Genomic DNA, 23343 nt, shown 5'->3' on the forward strand with positions numbered 1-23343 from the left:
CCTCTGATGTATTAATAAGTTTCTTTTTCGACTGCACATGTAGTCGCAAACGCTACACTTATATGGCTTAGCTCCAGTATGTATCATCAGGTGTGTTTTTAAGTTTGTTTTCACAGTGCATTTATAATCACAGAAGCTACAAGTGTAAGGCTTCTCGCCAGTATGTTTCCTCATGTGTCTTCGTAACAAAGAATTATTACTGCACTTGTAGTCGCAATGACTACATTTGTGAGGCTTTTCGCCAGTGTGTATTGTGAGGTGACCTTGTATGTGTTGTTTTTTACGAGTTTTATGATCACAATAACTACATTGATAAAATTGTTCCCCTTCGGTGTGTATTCTCTGATATCCACACGGTTTGTCTCCATTGTGAACAGTCGCGTCACCACGCAGGGGCTCGAGCGCCACGGAATAAGCCATGGCGAGCTGTTCCCTGGCGCGGGCGGCGCTGCCGTCCGAGCACACTGAAACACAAACATAGAAGTTAAGTTATTTGGCGTACTTCTTTAATATTGTTTATAATGCTTTTTATTAACATACAGTCACACCTCGGACACTGGCGATCAAATGTATGAAACAAACATGTTCCTACGCACACAGTCTAAGCTCGTGTAGGTGAACGCGTACCATGCTTGTGTGAGTAGCCGGGTACTGACTGAGCGAGCAGCCTCGCACGAATGCCACGCAACGTTTGCCGCGCGAGGCAGCCTCGGTCAGTAGGTTTTGTTGCACGAGGCTCCCGCGCGCGGAAAAGCCGAGCCACGGTGACGCCTGAGCCAAATATCGAGCGCTCAGTTTAACGTGAAATCGCACAGAGACCGCGCGTGTAATGAGGCCGTTCATTCGAAAACTGTCGCTTGATAGCGATATTTATTTATATATGAGGAATGAGTTTTTCGGAACTTATGTACGAAATATCATTTGATATTTGCCAGTCGCTTTTTGGTGAAGGAAAACATCGTGAGGAAACCGGACTAATCCCAATAAGGCCTAGTTTCCCCTCTGGGTTGGAAGGTGAGATGGCAGTCGCTTTCGTAAAAACTAGTGCCTACGTCAAATCATGGGATTAGTTGTCAAGCGGACTCCAGGCTCCCATGAGCCATGGCATAATGCCGGGACAATGCGAGGAAGATGATGATATGAGGTATTTAGGCAGAGGTCTGTCTAAATACCTGATCCTGTGATTCGGCTTTTTTTTTCTCTCGACTTTTCCTTCCTGTAAGATCCTAGCAAGGACTCCATCTGTTTCTTTAAATCACTTATTGGAATGTTTATTTCTTGGCTTATATTTCTCCACGCATCTTTTCTTAGTCCTCTATTAGTGTAATCGGGACATTTCGCATCCCATAATCGTCTGTATTCACCATATAGTTGTATCAATTTAAGGCACTGTTCTTTATCCATGGCGCTAACATGCGCCGAACAAGCGAGGCAAAACACAACCGTCTTGAGTGATCGCGGCAAACTTACTGAGGCGCCTTTGAGCATGGACAAAAAACCGACAACGCTCGGCTCGGGCCGAGGCGCGCTCGGCCGAGGCCAGACATGCGTTTGCCTCGGGCGAGGCACGTCCTGACTAGGGCATGCTCCCGGGAATTCCCGGTTCTCAAATTCCCGGGAATTCCCGGGAATGTTATAGTGTCAAAAGAACCGGTACTGAATACCCGGTACCGGTACTTCCCGGTTCTCATCATATGACTATTTATTCCCATTTCAATAGTAGTAATGTTTTAGTACTTTAGCTCTGGACATTAAATAACATTTAATAATGGTGATATGAAACGGGGGACCCAAATAATCCGACAAACTAACCTAGTAAATTAGGCATTCCAATATTTTCAATCGATATTACAGATAATGGTAAATTGTAAAAATTCACCCAGTTTTCTATTTCAATTTTGTTTTTATCTGAAACATCGCTCAGTAAGGTAAACATACTGGTACTCGACGTGGTCCCAGTAGTTACATGTCATCTTGAAACTTAAGTCATTGTCAACAGAGATGAGAGCAAGGTGTCATCTATTGGGCATGTCGAGCACTAGTACGTTTACCTTACTTTTATGCCGGTTACATAAATTTCGGAAAATAGGTTGGAACGCCAATTAAAGTGTGTTTTTTTAATAAAATAAGTAATTTATGAATACTTCCGCAATTATTTATATGAAAATAAGTCATTTATAAAGATTGTACGCTAACATAAACAATTTCTTACAAATTATCATAAGGTGCCTTAAGAACCGGGAATCCCGGTTCCGGCCATGCCCAGAACCGGGAAATGAAATTCCTGGTACCGGGACCGGTACTGCATGCCCTAGTCCTGACTGACCGAGGATTTGCCTCACGAGGCTGCCTCGCGAGGCTGCTCGCTCAGTCAGTACCCGGCTAGTGAGATAAGACGTGCTAGGGTTCTCGCCATTTTGTTGTTAAGTTCGATGACCTCAATGACTCAAAACTCATTGCGCGAATTAGGAGGAAATAAGAATCGTATTATGCTGTAAGGTGGGTATCTAAGCTCGATTTATACAATAGTTTCCTATTTTGAATCAGTATAAACGAAGTAACAAAATTTTTGTAAGGAAATTCAGGCCACCAAAATATTACGTAAGTTGAAACTATGATATTTTGTTCATATAGATATTGTGTTGTTTTCAGTGTGATCTGATAGGTTTTGTAAATATTTGAACATTTCACGTGGCCTCCGCTCTGCGCACCGCGTCGTCGCGTCCTTGCCAGCCGGTAACTGTGAGGTAACCGAGAGCGGGTGGGCGGCACTTGCAACGGGAGGCAGGGAGTGTCCATACTAATACAAATGTAATTTTCCTACCTCACTCTTGATGTAACTTTCATTAAATATAATTTCCAACCAACCTAACATGCAATTAACCAAACGAAAGTATTTCCTCTGATTTGGATTTATATAATTGATTTAAACAGTTTTGAATGATTCACAGTTAGTTTCACTATCGACCGGGATATGGACCGTGATTGCGTTTTGAACCGACTTCCAAATCTCAAAGAAGGAGGTTATCAATTCGGTTGTATGTTTTATATTTTTTTTTTATGTTTGTTACTCCATATCTCCGTCATTACTGAACGGATTTTGAAAAAAAAATTTTTGATTGAATGTATATGCATACAGATTGGTCCCGTTTTTGTTAAAACCCAGTTCAGATGATGGGATTCATGAGGAATCGAGGGAACTCCTCAAATCTTAAAGGCATACATATAGTGATTTTTGGGTTTTTGTTAACAAATCAAGTATATACATCCAAAAAAGTGACATTCGATGAAGTGGAACTGCTGATGATGATCAGAACAGAACTCTTCAACGACGCATAGTTCACGTTTGGCGATTTTTCCTCTTCGTTATGTTTGTTAAGCAAGTTAAGTTTTTAAGCCGCATTTTTGTCAAGCTCGAGTTTTGATGATGGGATCCATAAGGAATCGAGGGAACTCCTCAAATATTAGAGGCATACGTATAGATTGTTTTGTATTTTCATCATTAAATCAAGCATTTACATTAAAAACTGTCGCATTTGATGAAGTGGAACTGCTGATGATGACCAGAACAGAACTCTTCAACGACGCATAATACACGTTTGGTGATTACGAATTTCGATTTTGACTTGGACTGGGACCCGGACTCGGACACAGAACCGGACTCATACCCGGATCCGGTTCGGACTCGGACCCGGACCTGTACTCGGACACGGATTCGAACCCGGACTCGGAACCAGACTCGGACCCGGACTCGGACCCGGAAAACCACTATGATACCTTAACAAAATAAACCACTATGATTACCTATCATAAAATGTAGGTATAAAGTACGATGATGCCGTACACCGCACCGCATGCGCTGTTAAGTGGGTTAGGTTAAGTTTGAACTGCGATCCTCACAGAACCGAACAAGGGTTAGGTTAGGTTAGAAACAAAATGCTACTTGAAAAGTGGGTTTGATTAGGTTGGAACTGCGATCCTCATAGAACCGAACTGCTATCAGAGAAGTGGGTTAGGTTAGGCTAGAACTACGACCCTTACAGAAGCGAAATGCTAGTAGAAAAGTGGGTAATTTTACCTCCTTTTCTACATAGTGTACCATCTACAATAATCTTTCACCGGCCCCCATAGAAGTCGGTTTTTTTTTCTTAAAAATTATGTAGAGTATTTGACCACTAGTTAAATAAACGTGGCTAGCCAAGGTTACAATCGTTATCGCTTCAACAACGAAAAACATTATGTCTCTCTATCACTCTTCCATATTAGTGCGACAGTGACAGTTGCGTTTCGATCGCTACGGAGCGTAAGCGATCGGTATCTTGCCTACGCGGCCAGTTTATTTTTTCGAATTGTCAAAACGATCTACTACTATGGAGTTTATATAAAATACTAGCATGTGACGTCACGATCAAATTACCTACTCTTTATAGTCTATACGGGTTTTAAAATAGAAATTATATCTAAAAATAACTTGTCTACGTTTCTCTATTGATCTTCTGGTGCTTTATTTCTTACATGGTGTAAAATAATTTATTTTAAATACAGTCAAAATATTATTTTTTATATTATTAAAGTCGCACCAATTAAAGTCTGCAGCGGATTTGTTAGCCTACGCAGCGTGATATTTATACGTCATAATTTCATAGAAGTTTGACGTTTAAAATGACACTTGCACTGCGTGGGCTATCAAAATCGCTGCAGACTTTTTACGGTCTAATACTATTAATACATATTGTTTAGTCTGACATTACTTTTATTTTTGACATGCATATTGAGCTTCGAGCAACACGGAAGGGAGGCGGCATTCGCACTATTTCCCCTCTGCCGAGGTACAAGATTAGCGCGTCAATCTAATCTAGCGCGGGTAATAAAACTAGTTGCACTTGGATTTTTCACTAGACCGAGTCCAGACGCGCGCGTGAACACTGCTGCACAAAAATGCCTGTTTGCTCGGTTTTTTGTTATAAAAAGAGGTCGGGGACATCAAATTTACAAAAAGAAAGTGTTACATTTCACATGTAATATTTTTTTTTACATATCATACGTTTAATTACATTCAAACACAATTATTATATTTTAGGCTCATGTAATTGTTGGATTTATCGATTTTGCTCGCCCAGTACAAATTGCGGATCGGTCGAGCGACAAATCCGACTTCTCATCTCTCAGAATACAATAACATACTTCAACGAAAATATGTTAGTGTGCGTGTTGTGACACTTGTCACTCGTCCGTACACAAAAAGAGATCGAGGTTTGCAAGATTTGTCTTTGAAGTGTGTTATTTTCTATGTATTTGTGTCGTCATTACAGATTGGATTTTGTATGTAAGTGTGTGAGAAGTGCGACTGTGTGCACCTTTCCCCCCGCGAAAAATGGCAGAAAGATTTGTACGGTGAGATATCGCTTGGGCCCCTCCCTTCCGATGTGTCGGAAGCCGGTGTTGCTCGAAGATATTGAGAGTCAGAGTTTTGTACACCAAATTCTGGCCGATGGTGATTATGTAACCAAATACTAACCCTACCGCCGTTTATAACCTCTTACATTTAAACAATAAATATTTTGAATTTGTATCAAATACCCTATTGTACGGGTAACCAGATGCATGTAACCGAGTCGAAATATCAGGAGCTCGAAAATAATACAAAAGGTAATAGTAATATTAATTTATTTGCTTTAAATGTAGTACTATTGTGGTGTTACAATGGTTGAGTGAGCGTACATTCAGTCTTTCTTTAATAACTAATAAGTCATTCAAATGATTTCCTTAATAGCTAATTTATTTCTAAACTTATAATTACTAATTACATATTTAGTAACGATGATAACATGTTAACAGATAAGAAAGGAAGAAGCAAGAGAGAATCATCAATTTTCAATTACGCATTGAGGGCATACTATTACTAGAATTTTACAAACATATCAGCAATTAACTAATTAATTTTTTATCCCGGGGCTTTGATAAAAGCCGCTTAATTTATTTAAGTGAATTCCATTTGTATATACAATATTAACATATTTACACGATAATTGTGACGTTATCTATGAAAAGGGACCTTATTGTCGATGGCGCTAATGCCATTATTAACGATGCTCCGATATAAATACAATGCTGCGCGACGCTGTGCGGCGTAAGCGCCATAGGTCCCTTTTTATAGATAATGCCCCAATTATTTACATATAAATAGTTGTGCATATTTACATTAGATCCATATACCTACCAACTATTTATATACAAGTTCAAACCGTCTGTCTTTCTTTAGGAAACAGTCAATAACGTCACAGTAAAAGGTTGGCGAACGTTTTAAATCTATCAGTAACTGTTTTTCTATGGCAATGGTCGATAAATCAGAGAGACGCTCCTGACCCTGTGTATTTCTCAGATAAGTGTGAATACGCTTAAGAGACGAAAAAGCTCGTTCTGCTGAAGCACTTGTAGCCGGAATAGTAACAACCAGATTTGCCAATTTTAGTAGCTGAGGAAAAGCATCTTCCAGATTATTTTGGTTGATGAAATCAATCAGTTCAAAAACGTTGCAGTTTCTAAGTTCGTCGGAGGAATATAGACACGCCAATTGGTTTTTCAATGTTTGTCTATCAAAATAGTTCGGGTAGGTCTCAAATAACGAATCCAACGCCTCTGATGGAAAATTTGAGTTATAATTCTCAAATTTTTTATTATTAACTAACTGAAAGAACTTCAATTTAATAATTTCTGAATATCGTTCTTCGACTTCGGAATATATTTTGTCGATTATTTCGACAAAAAGTCTTTTATATTCCGTTTGAGCGCAACTTATGTTGCGTCTCATACGAGGAGCCGCGTGGTTTTGCAGGGTGTTATCATATATTTGGCCGAATTCGGATTGGAAATCGACCCGCAACCATGTTTGAAACTCTTTGATTTTGTTGCTACAATAGCCGACATTTACTTCGGTTTTTTGTACAATATTGTTTAAACAGTCAGACTTCTCGAATATGTGATGAAATGTTTTTAGAAAGAAATTAAAGTTAAATGAGTTCATCAAAGTTTCGAAATTTCCCGCGGCTAAAATGGTATCTCCATCCCAGTCCTCTGGATGGTCACAGATTTCGGAAAACACAGTAACAAGATTGTCTTTTTGGTCGAAAACTGTATTAACAAGTTGCGACATACATGTCCAGCGAGTTGCAGGCGCATTCGGCAATTTTTTGCTGCAATGAGAATCATAAAATGCAGCTCGTTTAGTACTGTGGCTAAAGAAAGTGCTTATAGACTGCAGGGCCGAAAAAAACGAACTGACCTCTCTAATCCTATTGCACGATTTTGATAAGACCGAGGCCAAATCGTGTGCATTGCACCAGATGTACATCGCTTCAGGACACGCCTCTTTTACTTTTTGGTGGACTCCATTTCTTGTACCGGACATTACGCTAGCTCCGTCATAACTTTGTGCTACTAGTTTTTCTGTGCAGTCATGTTTTTTCAGCAGTTCTAAAATAATATTAGAAATTACATCCGCAGTGCGACTTAAAGACACATTAACGTATCCCATAAAGCGATCGTGAATATCGTTTTCACCGAAATATCTCAAAATCAAACATAATTGTTCCCTGTGACTGACGTCAGGAGTTTCGTCAATTATAACAGAAACAAATTTAGTTTTTTTCACTTCATTTTCAATGCGAGCTCTTATCACGTCTGCTACGGATTGAATAATGTCATTTTGAATTTTGTAAGACAAATAGCTCGAGCTTGGTTGGTCACTTTGAACATGTTTTTCTAGAACGCAGTCATATTTTGATAGCAACGATACAAGTTCCAAAACATTGCCCCTATTTAATGAAGTGTTCGACTCATCGTGTTCTCTAAAAGGAAGTTCTTGCTGTGCTAAATGGCACACAATATCGACTAACCTCTGAAAAACACTACGATTGTTGTCTACACGCATGTTATGTTTTGATATTTCTTCTGATAATTGGCGCGACATAGGGGCCTCGATCCTTAGTTTCCCAAAATTGCTAAAAGCAATCACTGCACACATGTGTTTACCGGAATTCGTGTGCCTCTTTATCGCTCCAGATAAATTATTTAAATCGTCATAGCCACAACTATTCCAAACGTTAATATCGTTCGAAAAAAATATGCAACACCAGCAATACATCTTATTTGTATGGGAACAACCAACAATCCAATGAGTTTTGTAGACGGCCCTACAGAATTTTCTCTTATGTCGCTGACTTGACTGAGAAATACACAAGTCGGGTGTTGGTTTTGGCGCGGAAATTATGTCCCGTTTTTCGGCGAAGCTCAAAGACTTAACCTTGCCTTGTTTGACTAAAATGTGGACACATCTCAAACCGACGCAAGGAACCACTTCTTGATCCAGGGCCATTCCATCTGAAATCGACAAATCGGAATTAAAAAGTGTGCTGGAGTTCACTCCGCTTTTAATAAAAAACCGGCCAAGTGCGAGCCGGACTCGCGTTTCGAGGGTTCCGCACATAAGTCCGACTCACCCTTGACTGCATATTTCTAATAGGTTTTCTGTCATCTATAGGTAAAGAACTATTTTGTGTATTTTTTTCAAAATTTTAGACCCAGTAGTTTCGGAGATAAAGGGGGAGGAATGGTCATTTATTGGCTATTTTTTTAAATAACTTCGAACCTATGCATTTTAAAATTATAAAAAAACATGTCCTTTCTTTGTGTCACTAATTTACATATGTGTACCAAATTTCAACGTAATTGGTCCAGTAATAGTTTCCGAGAAAATAGGCTGTGACAGACGGACAGACAGACGCACGAGTGATCCTATAAGGGTTCCGTTTTTTCCTTTTGAGGTACAGAATCCTAAAAATTGAGGATATCCTTTGTGCTTTGTGGTACCCCAAGTGCTAAAAGCCACATCGATTTTTTTTTACTGTATAATCCAAGCAGTTTCCTCTAAATTTAAGAACTTTGTCTAATTCATACTTGCACATAATAGGCTAAAACTTTTTATTTTGAATAGGTATTTAAATGAATACTGTTTCGTCTGATAGGGAAATAAATGCGAATTTATTTTGCACAACAAAACTAACTTTATACGAATAAAAAACACAAATATAACTATCAAAATCGGTTCACACATGACATGATGTAATTCTGAGGCAGCAAACATCCAAAAAAAGTCGAACTGATAACGTCCTCCTTTTTTGAAGCCGGTTAAAAAGTTAAATATGTCTTTTATTGATTCACTTTTGCCTCAATTGCCATAACCCGAACTTAATAATTTATAAAAACAAACAACGGGGTGCGGGGAGTGGCGGCAGAAGTGAAAACTCAACGTTATTAACATTTGTAACTCAAAATATTAATAACAGCGCCATCTAGTGCAAAATATCTGCAGCACTATGTATGACTTACTTGACTTGCTACAGTTATATTAATACCAGTTTGAGGGAAACTCACTAGATGGCATTTAAATCAAAAAACAATGACATTGTCCGTCACACATGACGTCACGGCTTACGCGTTACGCTGTCTCGAGTTTAACATTTTTTCCCCACCTCAAAAAGTGTGCCGCTAAAGAGGTTTTCATTTCAAAAACATATTTCCCATATACGTGAAATAACAGAATAATACTTACTGAGTATAGTTAATGAAGACATACACTATATTTTCATAAAAAAAAATCCATATTTTTATTTTTTCCTCCACATGGGTTTTTTGGGGGTCAAAGTTTACCATTTTTCGAAATTCTCAATTTTCACAACTCTTTTTCTGATAGAAAATGTTATTCTACGAGAATGAAATTTATTTACCAATAAATATAAGAAGGGCAAGTACTTAATTATTTTAGAAAAAAGTAACCTTTGCTGTGCAATAGGGTTACCACAGAAAATGTTTAAAAATCGCAAACATTAAGCGGAAGCGTGAACATTTTAGATGGCCACCATTTTGTTTGTAGTTGGTTTAGCTAACTTTTGTAATACAATATAAAATGCTCATTTCATACTTAATCAAATAAAGAGTCATTTATATAGTTACCTATTCTAAATCAAAAGTTAGAGCAAATGATGTGTAAGCAGGAATTTGACCCGATTTTTTCCTTCGAATGGGCACTCGGAAATTAAAAGATAAAAAGAAACAACGGGTTGCACTCCGGGAGTGCTGGAAGAACTGAAAACTTGAATATTAACGTTGTGCATTTTTGATATTTTGGAATGGTTAGGGAATATTTTAGCACGAATTGCTTTAATTATCAGTGCAAAAATACTATCATTTATGTGATAAAATACAATATTCATTTATTGCGCTACCGTACACACTCAAGGCTATTGTCACTCAACATCGAAAAAGCTCATCAATACAGAGCGCTAATTGAGTTCATTAAGGTTATTATCAGTTCTGAACTGTTAAATTTTTAATGTAATATAAATTGTCATGTTTGTATTCCTAATGAAATCCTATTTCTTGAATTATAAATAAAAAAATAAAATAAAATATCTTTATTTCAGAATATTAAAAAATTCCATACAATATTGTTAGTACCATCATAATATATTACAGCTAAGTAGGTACATTAAAATTAATCATTAACACAATATTTTGACAATGAGATCAAGATTTATAATAAAATTAAAATTAATTGGAATCATGAATATATAATAAATAATAAGCATAATAAAATTGACTAGAATTGAACTGAAGGATGTCACAATATTGTTATTCATATAAATGATGATTTCATGTCAAAATATATGACAATCCAAACGCAGATTTAAATGATGATTTACGGCTTGCGTTGTTTGATAAGTTTGGAGCAATTGCTAAAAATAAAGAGAATATCTTACCTTATCCAGAATTTCATGGGCTTATGCGCAAAGCAAACGAGGAACAGCGAGAAATTTTGTTCCACGCTATGCATCATTTAATATCAAACAACGACCCAATGCAAAAACCATTGCTGATATATTTGACTGGGCCAGCTGGTAGTGGTAAAACCAGGGGTGCGTAACTCTTGACTTCGGTTCAAACTCGGCTCAGCATTGCTCCGAGCAATTATTAGCGTTGGCACCACTTGACTTCCTTTTGCGTGCACCACAGATAAGACGACCCTGAACCGCTGTCAAACTTCGGTTTTGTAGGAAATTTCCTTTCTGTACGGCAGTATTATTATTTATTCTGTGGTAAAACGTTTGTAATAATAGCACTCGTGGAGATTTATAAAAGATTTTCTGACACGGATGGAATTTTCAACGTATACATTGCTTGTGCTTCAACTGGAAAAGCTGCTTCAGCCATAGGTGGAACAACATATACAGCTTTAAGCATATCACTCTCAAATAGGAATTCTACCAACGACGTCGTTTATCTTCTCTCCATCATCGGAAACATATTCACGACATAACTCCCTGCAGATTTCCAATATTTTTTCGATGTCAAAATTTGATTCGAACTCTTTTCTTCGATCTAGAATAAGTACCTCATTTTCTTCGTATAACTGAAGATATCGCGATTCTGCGAGAATTTCAGATTCTTCATGACGGAACGGAAGGTGCAAAGTAACCATTTCTCTCCGATACTCATTGTAGTCTTTACCCATGTCATAATTGCGATATCGTATAACTCTTGGTTCTTCCCTGAGTACATAGTCACCCTTCATATTTTTATAATATTTAGCAACAAACTGAGCAAGAGAAATATCTGTTAAATCTTCAGGTCTCTTCTCATACTTGTCGAAACAATTTTCCTTCCATACGTCGGTTGAATCATCTTCTAGTTCACTTAATTCTTTAATTGTCTTCTTTGTTCTATGCCTTTCGGCCGGCCAAATGGTTGGTATATAGCTAATAACAGATGAACTTTCTGACATTGGCTCTCTCAATAAATACCATGCAGCCTCTTGACTCGTGATCTCAGTGTGGTTCAAAAGATTAATGCTAATATTTTTAGCAATGTCAAATAAATTAAACTCAGGATGTTCATCCATTATTTCAATTATTTGTCTTTGTAAATTGCTAACACCTCTGTTAGTTTTGTTAACGTATTCGACCACGTAAGCTGCACAAGAATATTCTTCAGTTATAAATTGGAAGTCAGTGTTGGATCTGACAACGTTGAATATGAATGGATTAAATGGATTATTCCACTTTTCACATGGTTTACGTTTTGGAAAAACTCGTGGTCTATTAATTCCTGCTCGAATAATTTTGACATATTCGTCATCTGAAGCAATATCATTTTCATCGTAGAACGATTGAAATCCATTGTATTCGTATTTTTCCAAGTTTATTTGGATTGAATTATATTTAGCCTTGTACTGTTGGAAACCATTTTCTGTATCTGGCATAGGCGTCAAAATCATGGTTTTCTTAACTGGCATAAACGGAGCGTCAAATCTACATTTTTGCTGTCGTCTCGATGCTACACCTTTATAGCAAGTAAAAGTATGCTTATGTGTTTGTAATCGTATATCACCAGAAGCCTCGGCAGCAGATACTGATATCAGAAAATCGATAAGATCGATGGCTTCATTATAATCTCTGTTAAGGGCGTCTTCTGGGGCATTATCTAACCACGCTAAAATATGCGCATGTGGACTACCTCGATGTTGAAATTCAATTCTTTTAAAGTAATGCAAAATCCTGTATTTTTTTAAAGGACTGTGCCTTTTTGATTGCAATATTTTTAAAAGAATTTCAACTAACTTATTAAAGTATACAGCGCATGTCACGGAATCTTCATTAATAAGAGTGCTTTTCTCAATAAAATGCAAATCTGCAGCCTCTTCAACAGATATTTCCGCATTATTTTTCAAATTATGCAACAATTGTAATAATTTAGGCCATCCAATTTCATTTGCACTTATGGTAAAGAAAATAGTTGGCTTACCGTATTGCCGAATCATAGCAAAAAGATCTCTTTTTCTCTCAGCCCAATAATATGCTGAATTCGGAATAGAACGAAGGAATGCCAAATTAGTTTCAATGCAGCCGTGAATATAATCATCAGATTGTATTTGCTCTTTAGTTATTGCAATGCCTTGGCCAACATGCTTGAACATTGACATGCTATGTAGAGATTCCTTAATTCTAATCCTCATTATATTCATAGCCATGTACAATAAGTGTTGAGGGGTTACTCCTCGTCTATCAGATCTCCTTAGTTCACTTGTGGCCATCATGAAGGGAGTGACCGCATGCTTAAATTCTCTGAATTGCCCCAAATATATTTGTGGAAAAGATAATTCTTCAGCATGTTCATCAAATAGCAAACTCTTTGGAGCATTACCTAAAAATGAAAGCAAAAGTAAATCATATATTATGTATTTTATTATTCAATAGATAAAAGAAACATGAAAATAAAAAACTACCTTCGCCTGCAGCGATTCTCAAGTACGTATCGTCATTCCACATCAATGTTTGCTGCTGTGCCATTAAACATTCCTCGATGGCTATTTGTTCTAAAATGTCATTGTCGCCATCTTCATCAAAGATGATTTCATCTTCAACGTCATAACTTGTATCGTTCAAAAAACCATCGTCAACTAAAACGCCGTAGGACTTGTAAAGAGGAGTATCCTTTAAATATCGTAACCACACTTTTATTTTTCTCTTCGTCACTATACCATACACGTAGCTAGATTTGTGAATTTTTTTCCTTTTAATGTGAACTGTTATGGCATGATCATCATCCACTTGTCTTGGTAACTGATGCACCATTGTGTTTACTTCAATTGGAACATTTATCACCTGCCCGTATATTCCATATTGACCGTGAACATGCCGAAGCCTTCGAATTTGCATAAATGGAATCCTTGGCGATATAAACCTTTCAGTTACCAAGTCCAAAGGAAAGTCTTTAAGACAGTCTGGAAATGGTGGATATTTGAATCCATTGTAAACTGATAGTGGTGGGATATGTTGCTTTTGAATGGCTGTAAAGCAAGTCAAACATACTTTTATTTTCAGTATAGCAGTGTTTGAGAGCAATGTTCTTATAAATTCAATATTTGGAGTTGCATCGTTATTCTCCAAATATTTCAAATCTTTTCTAAACCACAGTCTGTCACAAATGTCACAAGCATGACCAAATTCATTTTCAACAAAATCTTTTTCAAATTGTCGATGAGCAGAAGAATTCTGTTGAAAAGCAGAGTATGTCTGAAGATGTATATTAGGTGGAGATGATTCAACAACTTCAGAAGGAAAATGCCTTTGACGCACTCTATCTTCGATAGAATTGTAGTTAGAATGTATTGATGGACTTGAAGGTACATATCTCGACAATATATCTGCAATTTCGGAACTACAGTTAACTGGTGGAACATATGGCACACCTCCGGTGGACGGGCCTGCAATTTGTGAAGTATGAATGACTGTTTGTAAATTTGATGTTCTTTTTTTATCTCGATACCGCTTACAATATTCTTTGTTTTTCGGCTTTTGTTTTCTTTCATCTTCTTTCTTCTTTCTACTTTGACGCTGACGCCATGCCCTTTGATGTTCTCGATTTTGTTCCTTTTTTCTTTCTTTTCTTTCATCTTCTTTCTTCTTTTCATCATCAGAGAAGTAAGGCGTAAAGTGCAGCTCACGAAGATCAAGATGAATCCAATTATGTGTATCATTTGCTTTAAAATGACGGAAGCGAGTGTCTTCATTTTTTGAAATTACGTTGAAATTGTGGAAATGCACACAAATATTTTGATTGTAAATTTTTGCAAACAAGTATAAACAATCCAAATCTCCATATTCATTGTTACTTGAGAGTATGTTATATGCTCCCTGTGGATTGTGGCAGGAGTTTAAATAAGGTGAATCACGTAACTGTCTTCTCAAATCACAAGTCGAAATTTTAAGTTGCAGAACACGTATGAGTGATTGGAATAGACTATTACCATCACTTGAAATATCTGTGTTTCTGTGTAGAATGACTTTGGGGGTAATGCATTCGTGACTCTCTTTATATACACGAAGTTGTTGGGTGAGGAATTGATTTTGTTCGAGCTGTACATTTTCTAAATTTTGAGAAGCCCTGTATTTCACAACATTGTCTTGGTCTTCATTACTGTCAAATTTCCTTCTTTTCCTGCGAAAAAAACAAAGAAATCATAAAATAAAATAATAACAATATGAATCATATATATATTACAATATTTAAAATATGAAATTAAATTACATTTGCAAATCATTTCTTATTTCTTCTTCATTTCCTTCCTTCGAATCTTTTTTCTTTGTCTTCAAATCTTTTTGACGCTGACGCCATGCCCTTTGGCGTTCTCGATTTCTTTCCTTTTTATTTTCTTTTCTTTCATCTTCTTTCTTCTTTCTACTTTGACGCTGACGCCATGCCCTTTGGCGTTCTCGATTTCGTTCCTTTATATTTTCTTCTCTTTCATCTTCTTTCTTCTTTTGATCATCAGAGAAGTAAGGCGTAAAGTGCAGCTCACGAAGATCAAGATGAATCCAATTATGTGTATCATTTGCTTTAAAATGACAGAAGCGAGTGTCTTCATTTTTTGAAATTACGTTGAAATAGTGGAAATGCACACAAATATTTTGATTGTAAATTTTTGCAAACAAGTATACACAATCCAAATCTCCATATACATTGTTACTTGAGAGTATGTTATATGCTTCCTGTGGATTCTGGCAGGAGTTTAAATAAGGTGAAATACGTAACTGTCTTTTCAAATCACAAGTCGAAATTTTAAGTTGCAGAACACGTATGAGTGAGTGGAATAGACAATTACTATCACCTGGAATATCTGTGTTTCTGTGTAGAATGACTTTGGGGGTAATGCATTCGTGACTCTCTTCATATATTCGAATTAGTTGGGTGAGGAATTGATTTTGTTCGAGCTGTACATTTTCTATATGTTGAGAAGCCCTGCATTCGTCAAATTTCCTTCTTTTCCTGCGAAAAAAACAAAGAAATTATAAAATAAAATAATAACAATATGAATCATATTACAATATTTAAATTATGAACTTAAATTACATTTGCAAATCATTTCTTTTTGCTTCTTCTTTTCCTTCCTTCGAATCTTTTTTCTTTGCCTTCAAATCTTTTTGACGCTGACGCCATGCCCTTTGGCGTTCTCGATTTCGTTCCTTTATATTTTTCTTTTTTTTCTCTGAAAAACGAAGATTATTTATTATTATCTTTTTCATTTAATTTCATTTGAAATTATTTGTTTGGTGGGTTTAGGTTTAACACCTCACATGTGCTTATTGTGATTGTCGAGGACTAATATACGAGTAAAAAGGTTTTATATGTTATTTGTGCTTTTTATACAATTTGTTGTCTATGTCTTTATGGCATTTTGTTTTTACCTTTTGTTTTAATACAGTTGTCATTAAATGCTCTGGTGAATGCGGGTTTTTTCGTTGCTCCCGATTTTTAGTAGCTATCGAAGTGAATAGATTGTCCTGGATTCCGGGACAGTGATGTAATGAGAATATAGGTTAATGCTATAAAGTATAAACATATTACAAATATTACATCTATAATGTGTAAGTACATATGTATCTATATTAATAATTTCGTCAAGCAGTACTGTAGACTAGATCGTAACCTAACCTGAATAATAAAATTATATTAATTAAAAAATTAAACTGACACCTATTGACATATTTTTTCTATGCTGACACCGGATGTCATCTTGACTTTTGCAGTTTTAATTTCCTATATTTATTAAACACAATGAACGATGCTATACATATCTATGCCTTGCTTTGTCTTTAATATTCCTTGAGAACCGATAACTACAGAAATATCTACCTACATTTTGTAGCTACATGTGTATTATGATATGAGTCACATTTCACCCGAGCGAAGCCGGGTTTTCATCTAGTATATTTATTAGGGAATGCAATCTCGCACCAAGATTGGCGATTCGAGATCTCGCACGAAAAATCTCAATCGAGATAGGGTGTTTCGAGATCTCGATCGTCACACTTTCGAGACAGGTATTAATCTCGACGAGATCGAGATTTCACTAATTAAAAAGTGTTATTTTGAGCAAAAATCTCTAAGAATTCCGTATAATATACTACTTATTTAGAGTACGTCATGTTTTATTTTGAAGATAAAAACACCAAATTTATCAATATTTACTAAAAAAAAACTACCATGATAGTACTGAAAGAAATCATACAGGAGAATAACCTTGCAAGCTTATTTTCCGTATAAGATTTCTTTCAGTACTGTCACGTACTATGTTATATTGAACTTCAACAAGTTAATACATGAATATGGTGAGTCTTACCGAAAAGTTGCATATAATCTTTTTGTTTAAAATTTATTAAGGATTATTTCTTACCCTGACACTTTATTCCTAACTAATACTTTTCTCAAAAATTAAAAAGAAAAACCGTCACTTGGGACATATTTCATGCTAAAAGGGGGGGTTGCGTCAGGGGGAGGGCATGGGACACTAGTGTACGTAAAGCACCATACCCAAAGGTATCATACTACATTCATTGAATGCTGGCTATAATTTCTTCGTCTTCCCCATACATTAGAATACATATTGACCGAATCATATGAAAAAGTGGTAATAAATATTTTTAATTACTTATACAAAATTGTAACCAGAGGCAGTAACATGCTCAGTTGATATTTTTGACAAGCATTCAGCAACTTAGGGTAAGCGAGCAAAAATCATAAACAATGGAGACTTGACTTCCGATTTTTCCGCACAGAGCGCGCTACAGTGTTTTTTTCGTCAGCTAAAGCCGGCCGCATACAATAGCACTGCCTGAACAACATGCATCTAAGGTCAAAAAGATTACAAAAAACAAAGTAATTCACACGGATCAATCTTTCAATCTCGTTCAAGATCTCGAAAATATTAATCGAGATTCTTTGTCAACGAGATTGAATCTCAAAAATTCGTGCGAGATCTCGCAAGATCTCGAAATTGTGCGATCGAGATTGCATTCCCTAATATTTATAAAGTACTCACTCCTTTTCTTTCGCTTTTTCTTCGTCATTTTTTTCATTAATAAATGCACTTTGTTCAATTTCCATATTTTAAACACTTTATATACACGAATTTTACAAGTACACAGACGGTCAAGCCATCAGTGGCCTATTTTATATAGCTACAAGTTACAATTTACAAGCGCAAGTCTCGTTCTAACACATAGGGTTAGAAAGAGACTTCCGCTTGTAGATTGTAGCTTTATAAAATAGGCCACAGCAGTCACCATCCATGGATGTAACACAAACACACGAGCACATTCGCGCAAGCGCCCTGCGCCGCTTAACGAAACAGCAGGCGCAGGCATACATTTTCGCCGCCCGGTAGAAAAAGAGGGGGATACTTCCTCTCCTACGCCGCGCAGGCGGTGTACTGGCTTCAATGACATTGTAACAGTTTTTCGATCAGGTCACGTGTCCGTCTTACGTCTTACGCTGTAGCGAGTTTAAGATTTTTTTCCCCATCACAAAAAGTGCACAGCCGCTAAAAAAGTTTTCACTTCAAAAATAAATGGTGGTGGCTTATCTTTCCTGACACCATAAGGATAGTTCTCAATTTTATTATTCTAATTAAAAATCACACGGCGCACCCCATTCGTCGATTTCAGATGGAATGCCCCTCCATTGTTAACACTTAATACACTTATAAATAGGCTTGTGCCTGCTCGGTCACTACAGAGAGCGCTCCGCTCTCGGTCAATCGGTCAAACGAACTAGTTCGGTCTTTTAGTTCCTTTAGTTCAGTTCGGTCGTTGAGAGCCGGGAATGAATAGGAATCGATTTTTTATTGGTTTCTTTCCAATCTTTGGTAACTGAATACAATTCAACTTGTACGATACGATGTGTCGGTATTAAACATTAAAACACCTTAACATAATTTAAAAATGTGAAATATGTCGAAATATATTTGATTTTCCTTCATATTTTACGGGCTTAGGAGTGTCACGTCGTTCTTTCATCTCGTTCACACTCGTGCCAGCGACATTGACAACCGTTTCGTTCCGTCTATTTTACGTTTCACTCAGTCAAGCGCTCTCGAATCCCACTGAACTAAAGGACCTAAAGACCGATTAAGAGCGCGCAAAAAGATTTAGTTCCTTTCGGTCCTTGATGGGATTTCATTCTTAATAGTTCTTAGTTCAGGGCCGACTCAAGCCTACTTATAAACTAAACGCCACAACAATGAACAAATCCACATTCACTATTTAATCAAATTCACTTAAACAAACTTTCGTTAGTTTCGTTACTTTCGACTCGACTAAATAATAATACACTTGAAGTAAACGCGAACGAGCGCTGATGCGAACTTATCCCATATATAGCCATACCATATTCATACTATACACATATTATAACTATACACATCTTCATACTCACATCCTACATCTTAGACCTTTACTTTACCTACTATTTGTGGGAACTGCAAAAGTAACTTTGTTGTCGCACATATTTATATGGGATTACAAACTTAATTATGCAGTTCTTATATCTTTAAAACGGCCCATCTGATATTGCAATATTTTTAGGTTTTCTATGGCTTGATAAGCTAAAAACTACTTATGTTTAAAATTTTAACCTATGCTAGAAGTACCTTAGAATTGTGATGATCGATCAGTGTCAGTGTCAAAACTAAGGAACTTTGACGTACAATAATTCTTAAACGACAAGTTCAAATTTAATATTTTTGTGAATATATCTAAAGCATGTTAATCCGTGTATGTCACTGAAAATTCAGAGTTCTAGCTTTAGCCAGCACAAAATTACAGGACGTCGAAAATGGCCTTAATCGCTTCGAGAAAAGGATGGTACGGCCGTGCCGTGCCCCTTTATTTTGCTCGACTTGGCGGATTCAACAAATAAGTTTTTGCAAGATGTCCGTTGCGAGGTGTTACATATTGCCCTGATACACTTTTCTTGGGCTATAAAGGTACGATCTATATGCAGAGAATTGCCACAAAGCAATATTCCGTATCTTACATTGGATACCACGAATCCGTGATATGCTTTTAGGACAGTGTTTAGGTCAGATAAATAAATAAAATAAATAATAAACAAAATAAATAAATATTATAGGACATTCTTACACAGATTGACCAAGTCCCACAGTAAGCTCAAGAAGGCTTGTGTTGTGGGTACTCAGACAACGATATAGAGTGACGGCACCAGTCATGGGACATTTAAGAGGAAATTTGGAGTATTTGTGATATTTCCCTGATACATGTAAATGTTCTAGCGTGTTTAAAGATGAATGTCCTATCCGTCTTTCATGTTTCAGGCGTATTATATGAAAGATACTGCAATTAGTTTCCATACACATAACAAATTAAAACTACCTTTTTTTTCTCCAGTCATGGACACCATAGCTCCAGTAATGGAACCCCGGTAATGGACGTGGATCCAGTAATGGGCCCCCTATAATGGACATTACGCTAGCGGTCTAAAATATTACAATGAGAATAGGGAAAAACGATATTAATTTAAAATAAATGTATTTATTTCGACAATCAAATATTATTACATACTTTAGGGGATTTTATTGATTAATTAACTACGGAAATTCTCAGTATCAATAAGTGTAATCAGAGTACTTTTCCATTTCTTTCACGGAATAAAATCCTCGTTTGTTTAATAAAATGGGGGGCTTTACTACCCCCACCACTTGTTCTTTACGGTACCACGTTTGGTCGGGTTTCTCCGGCCATTTATAAGATTTTCCGGAAGAAAATGTCATAGTGCTTACTTCATATTCATTGTTGTTAGGTAACATTATTTGCAATGCCAGGAAAATGTTGACCTTCGTATAGCACTATTACGTAACTACTAGTGTCCGACCGAAGGTTCGGTTTCGGTTTCGGTTTCGGCCAGTTTCGGCCAAAAAATCATGTTTCGGCTGTAGTTTCGGTTTCGGCCAAAAAACGGCCGAACCTTTCGGCCGGGCCGAAACTTACGAAATGGTACTTCGGACAAAGACCAAAAGTTGGGGAATAAGTAGGGCAACAATATTAATACCTACATATACTGATTCATGTATAGGTACAGAAATTAATTGGTTTATTATAAAACACAATTCCACTAATGAGGGCGCCACTGGACGGTCGACGCAGTCTTAAGAGGCTGTCAATACCTATAACGCGCACACTGTCTAATTGTATCGGGTAGCCGTTGGTCGAGTATCAGCTCGGCCCGAGTAGAACGATGTCTTTTTCGCTCTTATTCACTCACTTATTCAGTCATTTTCCTATCTACCTCTAATGGTAAATTTTAAGCGAGGCTAAAGGCTATCCTCAACTAGTGCCGCAAAGTTGATTTTCTCAATAGTTAATATTTTTGGACATTGGTTGGAGTCTGTGCTCAACTACTTATCCTGAAGCCTGAAGCACGGCTTTGATGAAAGTTCGCCTCACTGGGGCACTTCTGACTTTTAGGCCCAGGTGAAGATTGCGAGGCTAAACAACTGACTATTGATTAAAACGAAGAAAAAACCCTTAAAAGTGTCCCCAGTACAGTTTTTCATACGGATGCTCGACCTTAGCCTCACTTTTTACCTCAATTTACCATTGGTTTGTGTTCCACATGTCCTCTACTTCAGCTTAGCCTTTGGCCTCGCTGCGCCATGCTCGGCCTGCGGTCTCGCTTTTTAATACAGTGGACATTGGTTGGAGTCTGTGCTCAACTACTTATCCTGAAGCTTGAAGCACGGCTTTGACTTCTCATGAAAGTTCGCCTCACTGGGGCACTTCTGACTTTTAGGCCCAGGTGAAGATTGCGAGGCTAAACAACTGACTATTGATTAAAACGAAGAAAAAACCCTTAAAAGTGTCCCCAGTACAGTTTTTCATACGGATGCTCGACCTTAGCCTCACTTTTTACCTCAATTTACCATTGGTTTGTGTTCCACATGTCCTCTACTTCAGCTTAGCCTTTGGCCTCGCTGCGCCATGCTCGGCCTGCGGTCTCGCTTTTTAATACAATGGACATTGGTTGGAGTCTGTGCTCAACTACTTATCCTGAAGCCTGAAGCACGGCTTTGACTTCTCATGAAAGTTCGCCTCACTGGGGCACTTCTGACTTTTAGACCCGGCCTTGCGATATTGTTAACAAAAAATTTCGCGCTCGCTGCGCTCGCGTTTTTGGTTGCTTTTTTGTTGACCCTATATCTACATGTTAGCATGACTGAAGCAGTTTTTTAAGAAAATTACTAGAGTTAGACCAAGCAAATTCTGCAATGATTTTGATAGCATACGCAGTGCAACTAGTGCAAATGTTATTTATACGTCACAATTTCATAGAAGTTTTGACATTTAAAATAACACTTGCACTGCGTGTGTTATCAAAATCGTTGCAGAATTATCTTGGTCTAACTCTATCAATTTTCTTAAAAAAACTGCTTAAGTAACATCAATTTCAAGGACATTGGGTATTGACAGCCCCATAATATGTGTGTAAAAGCGGATTTTTTCAACGATTTTAACAAGTCTACAAAAGTTTCGGTTTCGGTTTCGGCCGAAACTAGAGCCAAAGCCGAACATTCGGTTTCGGTTTCGGCAAAAAAACATGTTTCGGTCGGACACTAGTAACTACCCTGTGTAATTTTCATTGGAGAAGGGAACAGTGTACTTAAAGGCCCATCGTCCAATTCCAACGCATCAGACGCCACGCTTTCATCACTTTGAAGATGAAGGATTTCAGTTTCAGGCGATTTAATGTTGTTTCTTTGTTTTTTACGTTCGTTTTTTGTTGTTTTGTTTTTCATTTCTTCTCGTCGTATGACACGGAGTTCTTTCTCTTTTAGTATTTTCTTTTTTTAACAAGCTTATATTAGGTCGACCTGTATGTAACTATGTAATGGAATCTAAGGTAACTAATTTAACCATCTTCCAAGGATCGTAGCGTCATGAAAATTGGCAGCAGTATGTAGTTCTGATGACAATACAATAATAATGGTACTGTCGAACTGATCTGATGATGGAGACAGGAGGTGGCCATAGGAACTCTGTGATGAAACAACGCAACCTAATTGTGTTAGGGGTTTTTAGAATTGTCTCGATGAGTATTAGTTGTCTGTCGTAAGAAAAGTACAGTCAGCGATAAAAGCTTGTACAAAAAATGAATTTTTTGCCAAAAACTTATTCTTCCTTTTTAGTACTATATGCAAACCATGCGGGACTAGTGATAGTGAATGGAATATTTTCTTTAATTTTGCGCTTCTTATTATTTCTTAATTCTTCCGTTTCTGGCCAGATTAAGCTTCGTTTAAAGGGTGAAGGTATGGTATAATTTGAAACGGCTGCATTGGTGTTTTCATCTGTACTTAATTTTTCCTGGTGGCTTACATTTGGCTCATTTATTTCAGCAGGTGCTTTGTCATTTTCTTCTGGAGAATCTTGGTTT

The 23343-nt window shown here is 37.1% G+C and overlaps 1 protein-coding gene across 1 annotated transcript; it reads right to left on the reverse strand.

The window, feature by feature from the left end:
• Positions 1–6200: 6200 nt before the first annotated feature.
• Positions 6201–15048, reverse strand: LOC134800698 (uncharacterized). Its single transcript, XM_063773198.1, has 3 exons — positions 13340–15048; positions 10818–13257; positions 6201–8379 (listed from the first exon to the last, which is right to left on the reverse strand). Exons 1-2 carry the CDS (start codon positions 13770–13772, stop codon positions 11306–11308), a joined length of 2385 nt encoding a protein of 794 aa, XP_063629268.1. The 5' UTR covers positions 13773–15048; the 3' UTR covers positions 6201–8379; positions 10818–11305.
• Positions 15049–23343: the final 8295 nt, after the last annotated feature.

This window comes from Cydia splendana, chromosome 20 (genome assembly GCF_910591565.1).
Source record: "Cydia splendana chromosome 20, ilCydSple1.2, whole genome shotgun sequence".
Classification (NCBI taxonomy): Eukaryota; Metazoa; Arthropoda; class Insecta; order Lepidoptera; family Tortricidae; genus Cydia; species Cydia splendana.

Excerpts from the sequence above, each read along its gene's own strand:
- LOC134800698 (XM_063773198.1), bottom strand. The coding sequence starts at position 13,772 with ATGCAAATTCGAAGGCTTCGGCATGTTCACGGTCAATATGGAATATAC. Across the intron at positions 13,258-13,339 it reads GAGAATCGCTGCAGGCGAAG|GTAATGCTCCAAAGAGTTTG; the intron begins GTAGTTTTTTAT and ends TTTCATTTTTAG.